The sequence below is a fragment of the Platichthys flesus genome, chromosome 1 (assembly GCF_949316205.1).
Source record: "Platichthys flesus chromosome 1, fPlaFle2.1, whole genome shotgun sequence".
NCBI lineage: Eukaryota > Metazoa > Chordata > Actinopteri > Pleuronectiformes > Pleuronectidae > Platichthys > Platichthys flesus.
The window spans coordinates 10,589,167-10,614,674 of NC_084945.1; the positions used below are offsets into that span (position 1 = coordinate 10,589,167).

Here is a 25,508-nt window from a genome sequence, read left to right on the forward strand (position 1 = left end):
TTAACGGTTGAATCAGGATCTTAAGAGTAAATGACATGTGGTTGAGCTGAGCAACGCTGAACTGGACTAAGCTCTTAACCCTTTGTGTGAGTAAACATGACAGCTGTAAAAGGGTTAAGTTGTCCCTCTTTATGACCCATCTTTAAACAGAGGAGTGTACACCTCACAATACCTCCCTTTTCTGTCATGCTCTCCACCTCTCTCAGTCATTGGCCTTGTTTTTCAGTACATTATATAAGTTGTTGCTCTTCACCAAGCAACTTGAAGTAGTGCTGTTGTTCCCTCAGTCAGATATCATTCATATGTTTAAGGACTTGGACTTAAAAAGTGTGATTGTCACTCATTTAATCAATAAAACACTTTGGAAATAAAGAGTTGTGACTGACTCAAGAAGAATGTCTTCTTACATTTTACCTAGCCTATCATATTTAACATCCCTTTGATTCTATCATATAAATAGAACGTATATCTATATAAACTGCTTATATTTTCCAATCAATTTAGATTTGGCTTCAGGGGAGCATAAACCACATATTATTGTCTGTGTGGGTGTGCATGAGCCTGCACATGTCCCTCATGTGATCTGATGTAGAGTGGCTTTCTTGTGTAAGTTGCTAGGCAACGTGCTGTAGAATTCTCAGTCATAATCTTTGATTTTTAGCTCAGAGAGACCGAGAACGAGTGCAGGAGGAAGCAAGAATGAACGAGTGTTTTACAGTGCATGGATAAGCCCTCCGAAAAACACATTCACTGCCTTAACAAGCTGCAGTCCTCCTTCAGAGTGGCTTTTGTAGTTTTCGTGATCCAATTTAGGTCTGTTCTATAAAGTGGTTGTGAAGAACATCGTTTTCTTGGAATTATGATTTTTTTTTATTGGGACATAATTTATATGAAATGTACAAAGACATCCAAAACAGTTGAATTAGGTTGCTTATATGAACATGCAAGAGGAACAGATATTTAATCATGTGGGATCAGCAGTGGGATATCCTTTAGTGGAGTAAAGTAGGATGGTTCAGGTCTGTTATTGTGATCCATGTAGAATATAGTGGTATTGAGAAATATTTGCGTAAAGATGAAAGTAAAACCTATTCATACTGGACCTTGCACTTATTTAAAATTATATGTTCATACCCCCCCCCCCCCCCTTACTCAGAGGGGACATGAACAAGATCTGGTTATTCTTAGTTGAAGGTGGCCTTTATTGTTGCCCAATAGATAAAGCATGATGTGAGTAGTAATTTGGCTTACTGTGTTGTAATCTCTGTTAAGAATAAATACAGCTATGCATAACAGTCAAAATGTCTTTCTCCAACACATATCCGGTTGACCTCATTTGCACATTTCTCTGTTATCATCTCCATATTATTCTGCCTTGTTTACACTTGTCTCGTGTATTCGTACCTTAACACTCTATATGCTGAAAGCATTATGGTCAGACCGCATTTAACACCTAATGCTATTCAAATCCACTTTCCCATTGTTTAAATGTATTATTAACCGTAGTTACTGTGCTACTACTGTACTAACAGTAGCACAATCTCTAATGTCTACAATTGAATGGCATTTTAACAGGCTTATCTGAATATAATAGAAAAGAAAGGCAGGGAGAGGGGTTTGGAGATCTGTTTTCAAGCAGGCTAAACAAACCTGGAGGGAAAGATGAGGTGCAGACAGCCTTTTAGCTGACTAAAGAGCAAGTTGGCGAGCGGTAAGGGAGGCAAGTCTGCGAGAGGATGGAGGAAAGCAGCCGAGTGGCGGCCCAGAGGTAGTGTGTGCAGGCTGAGGAGCTAGCTAGCGCCCTAGCTGGAATGAAACGCCTTTGTGTGCTTAATAAGATTGCTGGCAGTGCTCCAGCAGCTCTGGCTAGTGTAGGATTAAGCTTGGACAATCAGGACTGCAGGATCAAAACAAGGGGCAGGAACACCAGGGTCATTCTGCTTGCTAGGATACCATCTGCCCTGCTTGCCTGCCTGCCTGCCTGCCTGCCTGCCTGCCGCAGTCAGGGGGAGGGGAAAGAGAGAGAGAGCGGGTGGGTGAGAGGGGGGAATGGGGGAAGGGCAGACCAGAGCTCTAGAGGCATCAACAATGTTGAGGCAGAGCTAGGCAACTTTGTATGCAGCTCAGCTTTGCTCAGCTCAGTTCAGCATGCTGTGCTCTGCTTGCATACGCACACACTGAAACCCCAAATACATGCCTGTGCATCAATATCATCTATGTATATTAAAGATCCTCGGACATTGCCACACCCTAACAAAAGGCATTTCAATTGGAATGGCCAAACAAACCATAATAAATGTCCTTTCAGTTGGATTATTAGTTTTTTTTTGCATAGAAAATTTCCTTTTTGGTCACATTTAAACTTTTTACACATTTTACATTTTGTTTTGATCTCTGCACAGTTAATTCTCACATTATCAGTTATGCAGATATTCTATGTTGTTTGATTCCCTTCTCTTGCTTTGACTAAAATTTTTATTTTTTGCACACTAAAAATAGCAAAAACAAAGCCCATAGAAAGGTTAGAAATGTTTTTTTTTTACCCTATTATACTCCTTGTTTTTATGGTTGATATTGCCAAAGGGCACATAGAAGGAAATTGCATCCCTTATATTGTGTGCGTGCGTGCATGTGTCGGTTTCTTGGACGACAGAGCTGATTGCTAAGGCTCTTTTGGTTTAGTATTCCAGCAACGTCATGCAATCAAAAAATAATCTGCTGCCTTCAATTTGTATCGAATACACTCTACTATTTATTCCCTTTCTAACCCCAAATTTTTTGCTAATTTTCCTTACCCCTTCGTCTGGCTTCAGCTTTATGCTTATCCTTTCTCACCAGTCTCAGACACAACATTACCTGCAGGCCCCATGACACAAACACGCACACACACTCTCTCTCCCCCCCTCGATTCTCACACATGCATTCTCACACAGACACGTACAAACAAAAGACACGACAAGCTCAGAGCAGGGGTGGCATCATATTGGTTCAGTCCCCCCTTTGTATTTGTGTAGAATGGATTTGTCCAGCCGCCCTGTGTTGTGCTTGGCCTGCACACTGTATTGTTGGAGGGGGTGCACTGCATGGCTCCTAGCCTCTCTATGAACTCAGATCTTGTGGTTAGCACTTTCCAAAGACTGCACCTGAACTCCCAACACAAGTATTTTTGTTAAATCATTAGTGTTTTGCTTGGTTTGCGATTTCCACAACAGACGTGAGACTGAGTGTATAAAACTATCTGGTGTTACAGCAGACTCTGTACTGGGGGGCACCTAAAAGTGTTGACGGTGAAAGCTGCTGTAGGGATGGTGTGACAGAAGACAAGAGGGCAGGTTGAGGTAAAGAGATTAGAGGACCGTGAGGCTCAGTCAAGGCAAAGGTTGTGGGTGGTGGCTTGAGGAAAAAGAAGAGAGGGGGACGCGGTACAGCTGATGTAATGTGTAACAATATCCATGCTCCTTGTAAATGCCTGTGTGCACCTTTTTAGAGTGTCTGTGCATGTGTGCATTAGTACTAAGGGCCAGCCTGCTGGCTCTCATCAATAATTCACCAGTCCTCTTAGTGAGTCTCTCCTCCCTACCTCCCCTCCCCCAGCTGCCTCCTCTATCCTCCCTCTTTGCCCTAACCCCATCTCTCCTTTGCCCATCACCAAACACCTTCCAAAAACACACACCACACCCTCCATACTAAACCCTAATATTGATACCCTATCCTGTACTACAAAGTCCCAAGCTAGTGCAAGCCAGTGTCCATAACAGATCCCCTCCCCCTCTACTTAGATATATTTGTCTAGTTTCTGTTATCTGGTTTATGGTCCAGGATTCATAATAGGGACATATCCCAAGATAATCTCAGTTCGTGTGAGAGAGAGTGTAAGTGCACCAGGGGTTTCAAGGAGATGACGTAGTTTGTTGTTTTGGTTGAAGCCATCCTCTTGTGGATGGCAGTCTTACAGCTTTTTGGCAGATCTCCCATGGCCACATTTAATGCTGATGCAGTACAAAAACACAAAGTAAACGAAAGGGGACAGTTGGGGGGGAAGAGGAGTTCGGCCTCTTTATTACAGAATTGTATTTCCTGATTAATTTTCCTTTCATTTATTTGTGTGAGTCAGTTGTAATGTTATTTCTTAAAAGCCAATTACTGTACTAGCTTCTAACAATGTACTATAAATCATTTTACGTCCAGACACATGGATATTCTATGCACATAAACTGTGATACAATTAGGCAAGGTTTTTCTGTAGAACTTTTATAAAAGCAAATGCCTTTTACCCTGGCCTTGGTTTACTATTATGGCCGCTGCTGTGGAGATATCCTTTGGAAAAAAAAAACTACATAACTTTGTTTTAATTTCAAAAGAAATCTCTCAAGGTTTATTCCAATCAATAACCCAAAGGGCCTCAACAGAAAAAAAAACACAGCCTGATACGAAAACCACTTCAGCTGCAGTTATCGTTGCATAAAGTGTGAATGTTTGAGTCTTGTATTTTCAGAGTGATGGCTTTTCCATTTGTTTTACCACTTTCCTTGTTCTCCTTTTGGTTTGCCTTAACTTAGCTTCATCAACACTCACTGCTCATGCTCTCTTCCCCACATCGGGCAGTTTCAGCTCAGGTCGTCTTGTAGTGTGAAAACTGCTCCATTGTATTAGAAAATTTGTGGGTGAGACAATAGAGGAGAAGAAACAGGGTGCAGGGTTGGAGGTAATTAGGAAACCAGATCCACAGCTTGGCTTCAAAGGCAACTAGATCCCTTTGCTGCGCTTATTGATCAGACAGGAATGTTGCTGGTCTCCTTGGTATGGGTGTGAGATATCATGGAGACACTGCACTCACACCACAACTATTTGAATCTGTATTTTTCTTTTTCTCTTTTTTTTTATGTCGATTTAATATGCGGTAGAAATATAATGTTGGACTGTTCGCCAGCATGAATATTGAGATTCTGTGATTATCAAGCACGCTGTGCATTTTGCTTTTCGTGTAGGTTTTAGGAAATTTGAGAGACCACAACTGTGACAGCCATTGTATTATTTCACTCCTTCTTTCCTGTCCCCTAATTTCTCTTTTCCATCCTATCGTTATCTACCCCCCTCTTGCTTTCCTTTTTCCTGTTCCCTCCCTCCCAGAGAGCAGGCACATGCAGAGCAAAGTAAACACTTTGATATGCAAGAGGAATCTCTCTTATCCCCCACCCCCTTCTCTTTCTCTCTCACTCTCTCTCCCCACAGCCTATGTAGGTCATCATGACTCACTACTTTATGCTTCAAAAGCCGGATCCCTGCTCAGTTGCTCTATCTTGGGCCCTCTCACGTTCATCGTTGTGTAAGAGAAGTGTTTGACAGAGTGTGCATGTTTGAATTGTTTTTTCTGTTGAATTCATACTGTTGGTTTTTAGCGTTAATTCTGTAGTTTGTTACAATCATTGCTTTCAGCTGCAATATACAGAATTCTTTCTCGAAGCAAATTTTTGTGTTTCTCCTCTGCATTTTCTCTGACCTATATGCTACAGCAATCAGATTTAACATTGTGCTGTCAGAAATTAAATGCTTTAGGCCTATTTCCAGGTTTGTGGCTTAAAGTTAAGTTTAACATTTTCCTATTTCTTCTTTCGACTTACTTATAGGCAGGTTTTCATTATTTAATCATCCATGCAAATTGTGTACTATTTTAAATATATTTTACATATGTACCCTGTTTTTAAGCCCACATCCATCGCGTGACCATGTTATCAATCCAATTGGGTTAAATCCAGGCCAGTGCATGCTCCACATCTGTTGCTGGTGCACGCTTTTACTACTCCTCCAGCCCGGCTACCTGTTGACTGGTTAGCTCAGTATTTGTGTGCTCCATCCTTGTGAGGGGTTGCAGTTCAGAGGGAAGCCCCTTTTTTGTGCTCCCTCAACACATGGCAGAGTATCTGCATATGAATGCTGCTTTCTGCTTCTCCACACTGCCACTGAAGAACCATCCCAATAAACGCCAGGGCCTCTTGACATGTATGTGTGCTTACATGCATGTGTCTGCACTGTCAAAGAGGATAAATCATTCTTTTGGCATTTATATTTGAAGATAGCAGATGAGACCAAACTATGCTGAATGTATTAACATCATCTGCTTGTGTGTGTGTGTGTGTATATATGAGCGTGTAAGGGTATGGTGAAACTGCCAAGGGCTACAGTCTGTCAGAGGCGTTTACTAGTGAAAGCCCGGCTTTGAGGACCAGCTCACTATTCTGACCCAGATCCCAAAAGGCCTTAGCGTGTCACATGTGTATCCTTTTGTGCTCCTCTCTCCAGGGCTGCTTTCATATTGGCCAGACCTTAGATGGATACAAAGGAGTGCACAGGGGCTTTTTTTGATGAGTCACTCAACCGAACAAAAACAGAAGGAGGGGTGAAGGAAAAAACACAATGCCCAGCAACCCCCCAGCCCCAACAGTGCTCCCGGAAAAAAGTCCAATATTACATCACATACAGCGAGGACTGACAGTTAAGAGTGTGTCTAGTGGTCTTAATGGTGGTCAACCGATATGCACTACATTATGCCATAACATAAAGAGACATGCTGGGAGCAAATTTAAATCGCCAGGCAAGCACAATAAGCAGAGAGGCTGAAGAGGCTTGTGCATCTGTGTGCAAGATGAGGAGGGGGGGTTGGGTATACCATGGTAAAAGTAAAGCTTTGTGAAGGAAACCTGAGAAGGCTGAGTTTTGGGGCTTTACATTCACACACCTGTATCATCTGTCCCTTGTCCCCAGCCTCATTGCACCCCTTGTCCCCTGAAATATTCCATCACAGTCCCATCTTCCAGTCACTCCTGTACTACTAAGACCAGAAACTATGGCTTGATAAGTATGAATGTCCCATACCATTTCCCCCTTCCCGATACCGACCTGAACTTGGTCATTGGCTTATGCAGATTCTGATACCGGCGCATTTAAATAACAAACTTATGTAATCTATTTTCAACATCGCTATGCTAGTAACCCTGCATTGAAGCGATAATTGCTATTATTGTTGTATGGCCTGGCTCAGGTTAAGCACTTTGAAAAGCAGAGATGAAACTGAAGTCTTGCATTCGGTACACGTTTTATTTGTGGGACTTTCTACCATGAAATGTTATTGATATTTTAGCTAGCTTTGGCTAATGCTACTCTGTACTAAATTAGAAATCATAATTTCTTTGCTGCTTTATAAGAAATACTTGCCAGTGACAATACCTTATGTCTGCTGTTCTGAAGCAGCAAAGTAGAAGTGATCTCTGGGAAAAGAAAATTACAGACTTATCTTAGTCGAACTAAAATATATTATGTATTATATAGTATGTTTTTTATATCGGTACATATATTTGCGTTGCCTACTCACCAGTTCCCAACCGACCGTTTCGTCGGTATTTGAGAATTTTCCAATGCTGGCATCAGAATCTCTATTGATAAGTGAGGCCTTCAACAACCTCTATCCATGGATCAATCCCAAACAAAGACTGGGAAAGCTTCAAATTATGTTAAATCCTGTCCAGTGCAGTGATATGCAGTCCATCTTTGCCTTCCTCTCTAATATGCCGTCATTATTATCAACCTCCTTTTATAGCCTTGTCAGCAACTTCTCTCTAAATGCACTTGTGTATTTTCCACTGGTGTAATTTTAGTAGCAGTCTGTCTCTCTGGCATGAGTAAATGGTTAAGTGTGCCTGCAGTGTAAACTTTCCAGATTTTGCCAGAAGGCACCATTATGACATGCATTTATATTAAGTAGTTTTCTCCCTCTGTCTCTCATGCTCATCTTCAAAGTAACTTTTCCATAAGAGAGTGGGTGTTTGCACTTGGCCATCAACAGGAAATTCCAGACTTGGAGTGTGGGGGTAGGGGATGGCTGGGATAGAAGTGAGAAGATCAGTGTGTTTTATAAGAGCACCCAATGGTCTCCGAGTGGCTGGTCTGCCTAAGAGCTCCCTCTGGTCACTCGAATGGGAAAAAATGCTGCATCTTCTACACTAGTTTTGAATCGGCTCTTCGTCCTCCTTTTCCTCTCCTCCTCCTTCTCATAACCTTATTTTGCATGTCATTGTTTATAATTACTATTTGTATTCTCTCTTCTTAACTATAGTTTGCATTTTTTCCTCATAATTACTCCTACATCCTACTTGATACTTATTATATACTTATTTCCTCGTCCTTCATTTTCCAGGGAACATTCTTATCTTATTTATGCTTAAATTCTTCCTGCTACTGTGCCTTGGTTTCTACATGATTTAAAAACTCCAGAAATTTCAATCTTACTAAGGAGGCTGATACTAAAAAACAATAATCCCTAGACATAGGTCAGTTATTTACAATCCAAAATCATTATTTGCCTGAACAATTCATTTTAAAATATATTATATATAGGCCGAAAACATTACCTTCCTGGTAATTAACTTTTTTTGTGGGAGCATCAACTGGTGTGCAGACATTTCTTGTCTTCTATTGTTCTCTTGTTTCTCAGTTAGATAATGTTAAATTTTCATGTTCATGCATGTTCCCATACTTGCTTAAACATTTGCTTTAAAGGCTGGAATATAACATGTTTATCGTTGTTTAAACACAACAGAACTTGCCACCAAGCAAATAGTTATTGCAAATCATCTATGGTATAATTACAGGACCACATTGGTGACTAATTCATGTTAAAGTTTTGTGTCGTTAGTGTCCTTTAAACTTAACAGGAAAGTGGCCCAAGCAGTGAAAGCCACTGCCAATCTCCATTTATACATCATTCTCATCTTCTTTCAAGTTGTCTTTTTTTATTCCTCTAATGAAAACAGTCTGTACTGCCTCTGCGGTAGGGCTGCAAAGGGTTATTGGATAAAGCTTTAATGGCTTAATTGCATTCATATGTTGATAACTGTTTTCTGGCTGGAAGTGTGTGTTATGTGTTGTGTGTTTGTGCACATCCGTTTGCAGGTTCAGATGTTAAAAAGTGATACCTTTTGAGCACCAGAATAATAATTCCCTCAGGGTACTGCCTCTTTCAGTTATTGCAGTTTCCATTCCTGACGAAATAGTCTGCACACATTCGCACATACACACTCTCTAGACACTTAGACTCAGACATACACTGACACGAAGAGATAAAGGGATGTTAATTCAAAACATCATGTAAACTGGGTTGGGTTGCGCTGCTTGGCTTAAGCATTAAATCATTAGGTCTTGCTATTAGATGGGGGCTATTGTCTCCAAGCCATGTTGATGATGATTGATGATTTAAGGGCTTTATTTCATATATAGTCTCAGTGCTGGTGATATAATATATTGATGTAGGTGCTCTGTGGCCTCATTGATGATCATTCAAGGTATCCTCAAAGGCACTTTCCTCAAACCACTAATTGGAGCCTTTTTGTTCCACTTGATGAGTTTATTGATTGTGCCATTATAAGGGAGTGTGGCCTGCTACAGACCCTACCTGGTCAGTTGTTTGCATGTCTTTCCTTCCTGTTTGTTGTACTTGTTCTGCATCAATATTTACTTTACTGTGGTTAAGGTGATGCTTAGGTAAGCGTAACTGCTTTATGGAAAACGAAAATTAGCAAGAAGGAAATTGAAATATGCCAACAAAAACAGTTTTAAGATATCAACTCCCTAAAATGTCAGTTGGTTCCATTGGTATTTGGTATCCATTGGTAGACATTGGTCTTTCATATTTGTAAAATTCAGCAGGAGATTGTCCGGGATAGTCCAATTTACCACAACCCAATAGTTTCCGGGACAGGAGAAAGGTCATGTCTGGATAAAGCATGCTAGAGGCAGGACACGTCGTATAAATTCTGCTGTGAACATCACTATGTTTTTGTTTATAGCATATGAGGTCGTTGACACCTAAAGTTTTCGAATCTTGTTGATTTACGTAGTTTATATCTTTGTCTGCGCTTTTTTTGTTAAAGGTACATCTTCACTGTGAATTTGAGATATCTCAAATTCACTCACGTAATTATTTTTTTGTGACAATTTCTTAACTATAATTATTTTAAAGACATGATGTGTTACAGAAGAATTTCTGTGGAGTAATGTTTTTTGTCGAAGACAGCCCAGTCAATGACTGGTTATAGAAGTGGTCATACTTTCGGATCTTTACTTTCGAATGCTCTTCTGTTTGGGCCATATTCGTTTTCTAAATCTTCTGTGGTTTCTGCCAGTATTATGGGGTATGAAACCGGAAATGTGACCCCGGAAAGGATGTAGTAAGCAGACCAATCACAACGTGAGGCCTGTGTAGCTTCATCATATAGTCAGAAAAATTGGGCGACGCACGCAAGAAAGGGTATGCAAGGGGCTCTTGCACTTGCATGTCCCTGAAAATGCAGAAGCATGTGCTGGCCTTAAGGCTGATTAACTCTGACATACCCACTGCTGATAAACTTAAAAACTAAATTTACTAGCGTAGCATATGTAACATTAGGCTACATACCAACCCAAAATGTAACAATGTCTGGTACTTGCTCCATCCTAAAAAGAACTCCCAAAGAAAAATATTGCACCCAAGAATTCCTGCTACAACTACATGACCAGAGACTGCTGATTTGTAAGATCCTACTCTAGATTACACTATTGAAACACACCTTCTTTGCAGATTTTTTTTTTTATCAGAAACTAAACTGTAACTTGAAATCAAGTTGCATATTTATCTGTTCATGGTGACATAATGACTGAGCTCGTCAAAGACTTTTACGTGGCATCCACTACACACATTTCGCTTCTTGTAGTTTCACGATTTTTTTTTCACACACACAAACACACCCTGAAAAATGTTAACATGCAAATTCTTATTAGGAATATGCACATATTCTCAGTTGCCTCAATTTGGCATCCCTGCCCCCTTTTTAAGCAGGCACCGCCCCAGCCCTCAGCTGGTTGTGCTCTGCAGTAGCAGGTCTTTCATCCCTCCATCCCTCTATCCGACCCAACCCAGTGATTTATAATTCATCTGGGATCCTGCGTCCCTCCACCCCTCTGCACCAGGACAGCATTAACATTCTGTTTGGTCCCCAGCTACTCTGTACCCACGTGTGTGTGTGTGTGTATGTGTATGGAATGATTCCTAGGCCTAGCCAGTGAGGCTCCATTTGGAATGGTTGTTACTGTAGCTGTATGCATGTTCATTCTGTTCTGGCTCTGCCAGCTTTCCTCTGTCATTGTAGGCATCAGGTTGCTTGTCTGGCTGTCAGTCTGCTTCTAATCTCTGCTGTTTGTTCTCCTTCTCCTCTGTCTTCATAAGTCAGCTGCCTGTCCCTCCTTCTGATGCAGCAGCAGAATGTTTTAAGAGAGCAGCTGCAATAGGGACGCACGATTAATCGGAAAAGTGAAATAATAATTCATACCTCGGCACAGTAAATGCAGGTATATCTCCTGCATTTTCATCAGGGACGTCACCTGCATCCAAACAATGGCTAGTACTTTCTCCCTCAACAAATTGATAATGCACACGTTACACTGCAATTCCGAAACCAGCAGTAAGGAAAATAAACTCAGTGAATAACAGAAATATTTAAAAACAAATACAAATCAATGCAGAAGAAATGTTGGAATGTCTAAAAGGTTTTTTGGTTGATGTGGCAGCTCAACCTGCTGTGAATGCCGCTTTCAAGCTTGACCTACAGGTAAAATCAGGAGAGTTGGTGCAGAGTTTACCGGAAGTTTGCTTTGCACACATGCCCAACACCGCAGGAGGTATTCTGCACAGACACGTTCACAACACCATTAAATCCTCAGCATTATTCAGGCGAGAGGCTGAGCATGGAGTATTAATTCCGCTCCAGATATCACGTGATCCTCTTAACACAAGATACGGGTGTCTACTAGTAACACCAAGAACTCTCTTGACACATTCGTCGTTGTATTCTACATGTGGGGGCTCTGCTATTTATTTATTTATTTTTATCACGCTTAAGAAGCATCATCATTGGTTGTGTTTATTTTTTGAAGTCACAGAGAAAGATTACCAACTGGAACACTGGTGTAACTCCGGCAATGTGCTACCACATTCTTGCAGACTCTTAACGATAAGTGCTCACTGCTAGGTTAAGTTTGATAAAAATGAACATCACATGTCTCCCACTGCGCATTGTGTTTATGTGTGTGTGTGTGTGTGTTGGTTTGCATGTGTGTGAGAGACATTATGATGCTCATCTGTGGAAAGGTCATATCCACCCTCTGTGCCTCTCTTGCCTTGCCTCTCTCTCACTGTTCATTATCCATCCAGGCTTTCTCCCTGCGCTCTGCATTTATTTTTACCTCCTCACGTAATCCTTAATTAATGTGGATCTAGTCTTCGTGCCTCACATTCTACGACCATACAGACTTGCTTGAACGAACGCTCATTCATGTTCCCTCCACAAGGCACACACAATCAATCATTTAGCTTCTCTGTCAGTCTCTTGCTGGAGAATAATGATCTAGATCAGACACACACACAACCACATATTAACATATTGCATACTGAACAATCACAAACTGATACAGGAAGCTAAAGCATTTACCATACAACCATCATGATCTGAGTTCAATACAAAATGGGACCTCTTGCACACGCCAGCTCTATCTCATTCTCCAGCTGTGTTGAATAGTTTACAAAAATGTCACATTTTCATGATTTCAATTGGTGACTGAGCACACATTTTAGATTAGTTGAACAAATATGCCTTAAGTTTATTTATTATAAGTTGAAAATGTAAACAAATTTCAACGTTGATAATTTGCCATGAAACTTGTTCGGGTCCGAAAAGACCCTGGTAAGTGTTGGTGCGGATCCAAGAAAATGTCACTCTTTTCTCAGGAGATAAGTTGTGCATCCTGATGAAAACGGGCATGTTTAGGAGACTGATTTCTATAAGTTAGCAAATTTGTGCATTCCCTGGCTGGGGTTTGCGCTCTGAGTGCCATTCTAATCATTACTTTGTGAACAAAATCTAAAATATGAGGTCATAAAGGGTTGTCCTCCTCTAAATGTTATATTATCTTGAGCATTACTTGGAGCACTTGCTTGTTCCTTACTGTCCAGTCTGTCAACAATAAACACTGAAAGTAGTCAGTGAGTAGCCTTTAGCCCTTTTTAGTTTCATAATAAAATTTTGAATGGAGATAACGTATGTGAAATTACTTTTGGAAAGCTGGTTGCTAGCTGTCACTGCAGTGGTTGAAACCAGAGCTGAGACTTTTGTACTTCACAAAAAAAAAGCATGGCGGTGTTATAAAGCTGTGCTTCCCCCCCAGTGTCTGCCCTAAGCTATAAGCAGCGTACACTGTCGTTAATTGACGTCACTGGGATGATTAGTGTAAGAGCATAAATGCAAGAGGCTGCAAATGCTGTATGAGGTATGGGACAGCACTTCAGGCTGTGCTGTTAACCCCTGGTGCTTTAAATTACATTAAGATGTAGTACACGTTTCTGTCTTTTAAGAATAGGACCTGGGAGTTGTATGGGCCATTTTTTACTTTTCATTTAGATCTTTGTGTTGTATATTATTATGTGTCCTCAGTTGATGTCCATTACTCTTGCTCTGGAAAGAATATAACCATTAACCATCTGCAGATGACTCATCAGCTATTTGAAGAGGTCATTATTGTTATTATTCTGCTTATCACATCTCACTTTTATTGATTCTGCTTGACTGCTATATTGCTGTATATACTTATTATACTATACTTATGTATTTTTATCAAGGCATACACATTACCTATGCATTGTCCATATTGTTTTGTTTTGTCTTTCAAAATAAGAGTTATAATAGTTCTGTTTTGAGAGAGGGGCTCTCTGTCTTCATGTTGAGCCATAGAATTTAGTTTTGAACTTCATAAAAGGCACAATTTGCATATGTGATGTAGAAAGGTTATAAGGGTTTAGATTTAAAAGCTTGCAGGACTAACAGTCTACATGGCATCAGTAATCATATTTTGAGTGGATGTCAATTAAAGTGGCAGCTTCGAAGTTTTAAGCTCAGGTTGATATTGTTTCTATTCTAGTTGGTTGTAACCATAAAAGCCGGCAAGGCTCAGCAGCAAAACCAACTATTGTGATTTTATTCATGAAGTCGAGTTGTATTTGGCCTTTTTTCCTTCATTCTATGAGCAGCTGTGATCTGATGTTGTGCTGCAGACCTATGAGTCTGCAAAGAGCAGCGCACAGAGAAAGTTGTTGTTTACTTCTCTGAGAAGTAGGAGTTGTGCAGCCTGTCGCTTGAAGCGCTTTGACTAACAGCTCACTGTGGCTGCACCACCTTGTTTCATTACTCCCTGCAATATTTCAAACTGATCCACTGTCAAAAAAATAAATGTTTTTTAGATTAATTTTGGATGGACGATTTTTCAAGTCCTAAGCTCACCATCACATTGCCTTTCCTGTGACTGCTTCATAATAAGAACACTTGTGGAAACAGTTGGACATGTTATATAAGCTAAGAATCAACTTAATAGAGCATTTTCTTCCTGCTACAGAAAGAGAATTGGCTTGTGCAAAACAATATTTAACTGGAGTCCCCCTTGTAAAGAATCGTGTCTGGTAACTAGGACACTTAAAGATAAACTTGCTATTTTGGTGCATTTTGTGCTTTGCTGTGTGATTATGATCCTAATCAGCCTGAGTACATTCCCTGCATGGAAAGATGGGTCAACTAAACATGCTGCTGTTCTTTCCATCACTGCTGCTTGACAACCGCACAGTCAGGGTGTTGGGGATGTGAAAATAAGGCAGAGTTATCCAGAGAACTGGAGCAGATAATGTGTCGTCAGCTGATGTTTGAAGTGTCATTTTTGTTGTTGTTGTGTTTGTCGTGGTTCTGCTGCATGGTGTGATTACTCCAGTTGTAATGTTTTTTGGACTGTTCTGCTATTTTGCATTGTACAATTTGTTATGCATTGTGACTCCCGGCCACTAACTGTGTACTTCTGTAGTATCTATGTTAGAAATGACAAGTGTCAGCGCAAAGGAGGCTGTGAATGAGTGAAACAGCCCTGTTTGGTCAGACGGTGATCCAAAGGTCATAAAGTGATTGAATCCTTGTTGCTTGAGGTTGAATCGTAGAGGCACTCTTTTATCAATTGGTTCCGTCTCTCCGTTCACAGCAATTTCACTAGGTTCTCTGATAGCCTTGCATCTGTCTCATCCTTGAGTTGCTAGGCAACAGGCTTTCCATGTGTGTGTTTTGTGTGCACGTGCTTGCCTGCGTGTGTGTGTGCTGACACGTTGCTGTGGCAATATCAGGCTTTTGCCAGTGAGAGGAGAGAGGCAGAGATTAAGAATAAAAAGAGAGGCAGATGAGAGACGTACTCAGAGAGGAGGGGGGGAGAAATGAGAATGAGTCAGAGCACTGATGAAGCTGAGGGATTGGAGAGATGAGAGCTAAAAAAGCACTAGATTGTCTCTGGCCTTTCCTGTAGCCTAGCTGCGCTTATTCATACACTGCTATATCTATCTCTCTCTCTCTCTCTCTCTCTCTCTCTTTATATATATATATGTATATATAAATATATATATACAGGCCTGCAACTATTTTAGTGAGGTCACTGGCAAAGACAGTATGATTTACCAGACTGGCAGGCAGGCAGTAAGCACTGAGCTCTTATTGGATGGAAAAGAGAGGTATAAGGGAGAGTGAACGTGCTCAGAATAGGAAATCAGAGCAAGTGATTGAATTCCTCCCCACATCTCACTCCTCTCTTGCTGTCTGGCTCTTTAAACTCGTAGAGCCTTATGGATAATGTAACCACTCCCACTTACTCACATTTCAAATATATGTTTTTCATTTAAAAATGCCCTTGTGTATCACCTGCTGCTCATATCGATATTTAACCATAAGGATATGTTATTGAGTAGAAAAATAAATTGAATATTGAGAAACTATTGAACCCAAAAACTTTTGTTTTGCGGAAATACAACCTAAACTTCAAGTTTGTAGGCTAGCATTCTAAACCCTCCTGTTTCCAAATAGCAGACTTGTGGAGGAGCTTGGCATCCACCCTCCAGAAGTATAGATAAGCTCTGTTCTTTTATCCAATGCAATGCACACAGAAATTCTGCTCTTTTCTTACTGCTTTTGAAAGCACACAGTTCTCGTTTTGCATAATGCAGCTTTCCTTCGAGTGCTTGTGCATGTGTTAGCACACATGTTTGTGTGTGTTGCTCTCCTCTTTCGCTACACAGGTTTATAATGAAGTGAATGGGCCCAGGTCAGGGACTGAGCAGCCAAGCTGGGCTCTGGTTGCCAGGATACAGCAGCCAAGCCCGGCTGGTTTATTTGTACACCAAACAGGCTAGTTAGCTGCTGCTGCTGTCCTGTACACCGTTTTCCTGCATAACATGTCAATAGATATCCATGGGCACTACTGGATATCCACACAAGGGCTGGTTGATGTGGTATAATTTTGACATTACAATCACAAGAATTTGGCGAATGTTATTCTTGAAGTCAGGTCAAGGCCACATACTTAGCCTGATGACTTCTGGAACTGTTGGGATAAAAGTAGTTATTGCACCATTGCACTTAATCTTTAATAAGAATGAGGAATTCAGGGGGAGAAAATGGTTCACAGCCACGGATGACACCTGAACGTTAAAAACATGATCCAGTCACCATCCACATAAAAACACATTGGTAGCCTAGTGAGAGGTTTGAGGCAAACACTAGCAATCCATAGACGTGTGCTGGAGTAGCACACGACTACAATAAATTACAATCTTTCCCCTACCGTAGCCTGAGGGTAGGTGGGCTCAAGGCTTTTTTTTATTATTATTTACCTAATTTATGTGCACGTTTCTTTTGAGCTCGGTTTGAGAGCCTCGGCTTCAGCAGTCTCTCTCTGCTTTCTGTTTCACCCTGCTGTCTTAGCCTCTCCACAGTCTCTGTCCTTCCCACCTAAACACAGAGGCGAGGGGAGCAGAGAAAGAGACAATTTCGTTAGGTTTAATTGCAATAAAACCTTTCTAGCAAGTGGAACCCAATCGTCTTGAGTGTGAGCCTTTTTAAACTCACCTGTCACAAGTTGTACATTTTACCACCTTCATATAACTTGTGTGTAATGTAGTTGGTGATGCCTAAAAAGAACACAACAGGCTTTAAGGGACAGGAAGTACAGTGCCTTGATGTAAATAAATTACAGTTGTATGCAGAATGTGATAAAAACATTGGCTATTGACTGCCCATATGTTTTTAGCTGTTAGCCATAGCCATTAGCTAGTGGCACAGAAAATATTGCTGCAACATGATTTATGTTGGATGGTTAAGTTAAATGTTTAAGCTCTTCCCCTGTCCATTTGTTTGTTAGTTTGTTTACAAGAGTATGCATGAATAACAGATTACCATGAAACCTGGTGGAAGTATGCAGTATGGATTTGGAAAGAACCCATTAAACTTTGGTTTGGGGGCAGTTCCAGGATTATTTTATTCAGTTCCTTTAACACTGCAGCGTTTTTGTTGAGATTTTTACTGATTTAAGGTGATGGCCTGAGAAAAGAATGAACTGAAGTTGACTCATAAACATCTCTGGTATGAGGACACATTGACCTATATAACATTTGCTCCTCCATCTCTGTTTATATGCATGAGCCATAGCGCATCTGTTAACCAACACCAAGCTATCAGTTGTCTGGCTGTCAAAGAGTGTGCTGCTGATTTGTGTCTGATTGTGCAATAGGCAACCAGGTTTGTGCACACAACACACATTAGCAGACGTTGATCAACATGCCCATCCCTCTATGCAGCTGCTGTGTTGTTCAGCTGTTAGTGTGGAACATTTGAGGTGTGTTTTTGTGTGTACAGTGAGAGTTAGGAGTGGCCTGGGGTTTGCGCAAACATCAGCTTTTCATCTCTGAACCTTCACTTCCTTTATGTGCATTAAAATATCTGTTTTCCTGTTGCTGTTTTGTATTATGTATGGTAGAAGACGGTCCAATGAACCGTGTGTGAGGTCACTTCATTCAGTATTAGTTTAACAAATGTCTCTTAACCATACCCTAGGATTTTACACCATCCTGTCATATTATTTAAAAAATACCTTAATGAGTATAACATTAAAAATGCTTAAAATGATTTCATTTAAAGCTGCATCTGCCAATATTACATGTCAGCTTTTATTCCTATTCATAGTTTATAAGGACTGACTCTAGTATTGAATCTGCTTTGCGGGCCAAAATAATTTCAGCTAGAGAAATTGTTTCTCTTTAATTAAATGACCAGTGCTCGTTTTGCATGACAGTTTCACTAGTTGTGAAATTGTTGACACTTTTTAAATTACTACAAGTTGTCCTAACTTCAAGACAGCCTTAATGTAATGTGTTTGAGAAATGAAGTACCCTTGTACTTTGACTTCCCATGTAAGTGTGTGCCTGTGGTGTGTGTAAGTGCGTCTGTGAGTGTGCACACAGTATGCTGCAATATGCTGAAGGGTTGGCCTCTGTCTGACCGCAGAGGGAGTGGCTCAGAGGATGGAGAGGATGCTACAGGAGAATGAAGAGAGAAAGTTACGGGGCTCAGAAAGAAAGGGGTGTGTGCATTTATGCAAGAGACATGGAGAGTTCGCAGGTCCTGTCCTTTGCTTGGAAGATATTCTTTCTTTGGCTCACCTTTTTCCATCTCCTCTCTGCAGTCATCATCTCAACGGCCAGGTTTAACTTGATTGATGTCACATATAAAACGTTAAAACTCAACGTGGCTGTTCCTCTGGGTTAGGGTCAGGGCATGTGTATTATCAAGAGATGTGGCCATAGTCTGTGGGTCATTAAAATATTAAACCTGACTACCGTGTTTGAAGATTTACTAATAAATATTAATATTTCTTATTATTATATTGAATTTATTTTATGTTTCTTTGTTTTCGTTTGGATTACGCAATAACTATACACCTTTAAGGAGACTGTTGGACCTTGGCTAAAGTCTGGACTCCCCCGAGTGCTACTCTAGTAATAATAATGTTATGTGTTAATTCCCCGCAAGAAGTTTTTCCTATCACGTCAACTTCAAAAGACAGCCTTGCTTTGTTTTGTATTTGTTGGCTGTCTAGAAACAGGATACTGGCCTACAACGTTCACTTCCTCTGCTGCTCATTACAATTACTATAAGCTTGTGATTTGCCACTAATCTTCTTGCAAATGTGTATAAACCCAACCTTGTGGTTTTCATTAGATGAACAAATGAAATTAAGTAGCCTGGTGGTCATTTTGAAAAGCAGTTGATGTGAAAGTATACGTGCCTGTTGACCAATATGGACATAATGTACAATACAGTATGTTAAATGTTTGAAGGGTCATAGAGTTCAGGGTTACAAAAGTGTTGCTATCACGCCAACTACTTTCATAGTACTGGCAACAGCAGAATAAATAATTAAAGGCTGATTTTTTTTTTTTAATTATTATTATTATTGTATTTGTTGTTTTTAATACGCCTAAATTCTTACATTCCTGATTCAAAGCATCGTGTGCACTCTAATCCTGCCAAAGTGTTTTCAACATTTTGGCAACATTTACTCTTATAGTTTAAATAAAAAAGTCAAGCTCTGGAGAACACAGGATCAGATGCAATGCTGATTGACCACATCACAAAAGATATATTTTTCTATTGTTGGAAAAACTTAGCTTTACATGAACAAATTGGAAGGGAAGGTCAACTAATCTCAGAACCAAACCACACACACACACACACACACACACACACACACACACACACACACACACACACACACACACACACATACACACACACACACACACGCCCAATGTCAGTCGCACGCTGTTAGCAGATGTTGTGTATCTTTTGATTGGGATGGAATTACAAAGGAAATGAGGCCTGTGGTTTTCGACAGGGTTTCTTCGCCATAACTGTACCTTTGTGCGACTAGGAGTTTGCAGACATAATTTTTCCTGTATTCCGCATGTCAGCGAAATTTTCAGTTGCTATATCCGCCCATCATAGTTGTCCCAAAATACTGCTGAGATTATTGTTGTAGAAGCCCAGCTGACCCAGTTTAGTTAGTGTGTGTGTGGGGGGGGTTGACCTTCCCTTCCAAATTGTTTGATGTGGTGAAGGTGGGAGTTTAGGAGATGTTGAAATGAGCTCCCAGTAGTAGCGAAAGGGGAATAACAATGAGCCATTGGAGAGAGGAAGGGGGTGTGGTTTGCTGCGTCTCATGTGTCTCTCTTTCCATTTACCAGAAAAGGGGGAGCAGTACATCCTCTGTACTTGTGTGCCTCTCCGGTTGGCTGGCTGGCTCGGTGGCTGTCTTGACTTGACTGACTTGACTGGAGGGATATAAATAGCAGTCTTTGAGTAGGATAACTGCGGAGGGAAAGAAAGGGGGGATGGGCGGGGACATGTAAGTGGCGCTAGGGAAGATAGGAGTGCCAGTGTCTCAGAAAAAATAATGCAGCCATGGTCTCATCTGTTCAGTCACTCAGTCAGTCACAAGGATGATTATACTTGGACGCACTCAAAAGAGAAAGTGCCTTATGGAGGGGAGAATAGAAGGGATGGAATGTATGATTAATTCATGGCCCTGTGAAGCTGAAGGCCTCGCTTCATGAAAGAAGGCAGTTGGTAGTAATGCACATGTTTTGTACATGCACAATGTAAAATAGAGAATGAGAACACTGTATGTGGTTTAAGGTCATGATCAAACCAATTTCTACCTTATAGATTTTGAGTTTTGGCTCTTTGGTAACGATGGCCAATGTCGTTGGCTTACTATGTTGGGGTTTCCTTGAATCAGGATGCGGGGGAAAGTTCACAATTACAAGGGGCGGCTGTCTTCGAGAAGCTAATTGGGTTTCTGTTGTCACTTTCCTGGAATCATTCCTCAGCTCTTCCTAGCTCACTCAGTAGCTGACAACTTTGGTGTTATGCAATATCTGACATTTTGGGTCCTGGTCTGTCATTCCCAGCTCCAGGGAATCAATGCTTTGGTTGAAGTATAGCTGAGGTTTTTAAAAATGTCCACATATCACAAAGCATATTTTTAAGTTCTTTAGGCAGACGTACCTGCTGCAGCAGCAACTTAAGCCTGCTTAAAACATGCTTCTGCGTTTTCACGGGCCCGTAAGCGTAAGAGCCCTTCCGGGTCCCTTACGTGCTTCTGTATCCCTCCTTACGTGCTGACGGGTGTCGACCCCCTTTTCTAAAATTTACGGCAAAGCTCCGCAAGCTCACTCAGCCCGCAAGGCTGTGATTGGTCTGCTCTACATCCCTTCTGGAGCTGCATTTCCGGTTTCATGCCCCATAATACCGGCAGGAATCACGGAAGATTTAGAAGAACGAATATGGACCAAATAGAAGAGCACTTGGCAGAAGAGATCCGATAGTATGATCACTTGTATAACCTGTCACTGACTGGCCGATTTGTCCGCCAGAAAAAGGCTACGAGGAGCCGCAGTGGCTATGTAAATAAACAATCGACGAAGAAGAAAGAAGGCATCTCTAAGGTCGTCTTCGACAAAAAGCATTACTCCGCCTAGTGTTCTGGCGCGGAATTGCTTTGTAAGATGCGCAACGGTTGGGGAAGCATGAATGAAAACGAGTCTTGCGCCACAGCGGCGTGAAAAGACGCAGACGCAGTGGCAGAAGCATGTTTCAGGCTTTAGCCAGCTGTCCTCCCTCTCAACTGGTCTTCCTCAGGAGCAAAGGAGTAATGGTTGAAAATAGAGTGCTTGATGTGGCGCTAATGGCTGCATTGTCTGGCAGTGTGTAAATGTGTTTTCAAAGAAACCTAGTGGCCAGGTGCTAACCTCTACCCCCATCTCTTTTCCCCCTTTCTCTTTGTTCCAGACGGTTGATGACGATGCAATGGCAGCGTGAATGAAGTTTGGCGTGGGGAGAGCTGAACGATGCCCAAAGGTGGGGGTTCTAAAACCCCCCAGCTGGACCACTTCCCACTCAACACCGACATGGTTGAAAAGCAGGGTGGGAAGAAGGTAAGACTAGAAAAACACACACTCCCTACCCACTAACCAAATGCATTTATACAGATACAATCCCAGTGTGTGTGTTAGCTGATGGACAAATGAGGGGATATTATTTATATTATCTCAAACACAATATGAATTTGCTCTTGCCACAGCATCACTGTGTCATGGCCTTAGTAGTATCCCATTTTCAACCTACAGCTGTGATTTACTCGACAGAAACATTTGCTATCAATGAACAGTAATAAACATCATATCTTGATACCAGGAACGAACTGAATGCTGTGGTTGAAGAGTTCACCAATAGTAACCCAGACCTTGGCAGCCCGCCATATTCTAATCTGTCCTGCCACACTTTCATAATGAACCAAAAAGTTGTTCACACCTATAATAACATAAGATATCTCTAACTCTGTGTTTTGCTACATCGCTGCATTGCATAGCCGTGTGCAGTGCTATTTGCAGCACTGTTTGTTGTATGCATGATACACAGTGTTTTTACCATCCACGCAGTTGGACCTCATAGTTTCATGTTCACAACTTCAAATGGGAATGGGTGCAGTTCTCTCTCTAATGCCAGAATTAATGTTTCACTCTTTAGTCTCTGTACCAGTCACGCAGAATCTGTTGCACAGAAGAGTGACCTTAATGCGTGTGCACATAGTTAGTTCATATTTCCTAACCTTTCCAAGACCACTTTATGACCCACTCGTACATGAACTATTGGTGACTGATTAACCCTTTTTGTGTCCTTGAAATTATGGGGGGGAAATTCAGAGGATTTATCAGCCATATTTAGGCGCAACAACAGCAATGTTAGCAAGTTATGACATATTCAGTCTTGAATGTTTGGAAGGAATCATATCCTTAATTTGACACAGGTACAGTCATGTTGTTTGCAGTGGAGCAAAGTGTGAGGCGCAGCTTGATGATGTCACAGTGTGTGCCAACTGTTAAGCTACAGGCAGCCGCACCAAGAGGCAGTGAGAGGGGAGGTAGGGCTTATGCAGGCATGGATTTACAGCCCTCTGCAAAGGATTGCATCAGACTCTTGCATGGAGGAAGGGAGGGAGGGAACGAAGAGCAAAGGGGTGGGTGGAAAATGGAGTGAGACGAAATGAGCAGGCATTGCTAGGAGACCACAAAACAGGGTGGCTAATGAAGGCAGATCTGATGAATGTCAGAGCTGTCATTAAATTGAATTCACAAATGAACAACAGGAGATAAGGTTCTTAGTTATTTGACTATTTTCTTCTATTTACTTCCAATTCAATGGCTGCCAGGTCAAACCAAGTTCAACATTTTCTGTCATATTTTATTTATTTTCTCTCTCTCTTCCCCCAAATCTTGCTCTCCCTTTCAACATGAAAGGTGTGTGCAACATGCTTTTGTGTGAATTGTGGGTTCTCTTGTAAAGGCCTTTGTGTAGGTACGGGAGATAAAGACAGCAAGAGGAAAGGAGAGCGAGAGAGAAAGGAAGAGAGATCGGCTGACTGTAGCTGACAGTGTTTGTCTCTACTGTACCATGACATCATAGTCTTATGACTCGGGCAGGGCAGGGGGAGGAGTTCACAGAGTAGACACATAATGGAAAACCTGCCCTGAGGGAAAAAGAGATTAGTAGGGGACAGAAGGTAGGGCCGGGAAATTAAAAGAAATGAGAAGTGAGCGCGTGTTCATTGTGTCTGACCTGCTCCTATGTCTCCTATGAGAATTTAAACCCTCTGTAAATAAAGCCTCATGATTCAACGTATCTGGACCTGGCAAAAAATACTAAATTGTTTGTACACTTACGTTTTGTGGCCAAATATTTAGAATTAAGAAAATCAAACTAACAAAAACAATCGCTGTTCAGAGAAGAGTTTAAGCTCCACATCAGAAATCATCTCTGTCTATATCAATACACCTGAAAGGCATATCACATGACCAATCCCCTACTCTGAGCATAAATAAATAGTAGGCTGATGTCTATTCTGCAGTTGGTTGCTTAGTTGCAGGAAATGCTACAAACAAGCAAAAGAAGCTTATTGAAAGTAAGGGTTGGCAAAGTTTATAATCTATTATCCATGTTTATTTATTACTCCTGTTGCATTTTTTCACTTTACAGAAAAGTTAAAATGGTGGTCATTGTCTCCAAAAGTCTCCGTTTCTGCCTGTCCAGATTAGAAAGTAAACTCATGAGTTTTCAAAGTAAAACAAGGCTAGCAATATTTTGATTGAAGATTAAGAGGTAAGAAAACTACAACATATTACTACTTTGATATTCTACTGATTTGAAGCATTTTGCATTTACACATAATGTAATTTTTTAAAGTCACAACAATATTTTACGTATCAGTAATCATGTTATTATTGATTTAAAGATCTCTTAGCTTTATAATTGTCATTGATACTTTTTAAGGGTCAGAAACACGTCTAAGAAACCTATGATATACATTTTACTATTTACACTATGTGGACAAAGCACAAAGCAACTCTTTTTATGTTCTTTGGTTCTAACTGTTGTAAAGCTGCTAGTCAGGATATGCAAGTCATTTTTACTGTCATATTCTAGTACAACAAAGAAACCTGTTGAACAAACACATAAGTAGTTGCATCTGTTGATAGCACATACAGTTGGGCTTGTGATTGTTTCCAGCAGCTGTAGACCACAAAGCTGAGTCGGCGTCAGTGCTGCCTCCTCGCCCTGTGCCTTGCTGTTTGTGCTGCGGCCAGAGATCCAGGAATGTAGGAGGAAAGTCCATTGAAAGGTTTTGCTTTGCAAAGTCAGTAATGGAAAGAAGAGTCAGGGCAGAGAACGGCACTTAATTCAGGAGTAGGCTGCACATTCGCTGCCTTCTTAAACGGGTCTGTGTTTGATGGCAAATGTCTTATTTTTACTTTTTTTTTTACACTTTCTATTCAGAAAAACACATAGATATTGTTTAGTTTGGAGTGATCAATGGTCTTTTACTCTCAACCATGCCTTGCACAGTGTTCTTCATGTTCTGATTTGTTTCCTTCACAGGATAAAGTGTTGTCGAACAAGACGCCCAAGTTGGATCGCAGTGATGGGGTCAAAGAGATGAAAGAAAAAGCCCCTAAAAGGAAGCTGCCCTTTACTGCTGGAGCTAATGGAGACCAGAAAGATTCTGACTCAGGTGAGAGATTTTGGCATATGTATACGTCACACCACCATGTGGGTATCAAAAGAGAAATGAGAGTTATTGCATCTCATCCTCTAAACCTGGCAGATATCTTTTAGCTATTCCTTGTGTTAGGGAGTTGGCTTTTAAGTGAAGAGCTCCCCGCTCCTGGTTCAAGTCATTTGTGTGTCTGTGGCAGACCCAAGAAGCTTGTTCCTGCTATCACAGTCAGAAAGGAGAAGACGACCACACAAAATCATGATCCAATTAAGTGGGGATTTGTGTATCGTACAGGTCTGACCAGGTCTGGCTTTGGTAAGGCTCCAGCTCTGTCTTTTCTTTAATTAGGGAGAGAAGGACTACTGCTCGTGCTTGTTTGACTTTGGGCTTTAAGGGTTCAGGATTTAGTTTGTTGATAATGGTCCAACTCAGAGGCTTTGGTAACTGCCTTCATCAGCAGCATT

At 41.1% G+C, this 25,508-nt stretch overlaps 1 protein-coding gene across 1 annotated transcript in view; it reads left to right on the forward strand.

Moving 5' to 3' along the window:
- ankrd11 (ankyrin repeat domain 11) overlaps positions 1-25,508 on the forward strand; it is an 87,171-nt gene that overhangs the window by 41,026 nt on the left and 20,637 nt on the right. The window contains exons 3-4 of the mRNA XM_062382153.1: positions 21,783-21,928; positions 24,927-25,059. Of these exons, the coding sequence (XP_062238137.1) occupies positions 21,842-21,928; positions 24,927-25,059 (220 nt within the window). The 5' untranslated portion in view covers positions 21,783-21,841. The remainder of the gene's footprint in view (positions 1-21,782; positions 21,929-24,926; positions 25,060-25,508) is intronic.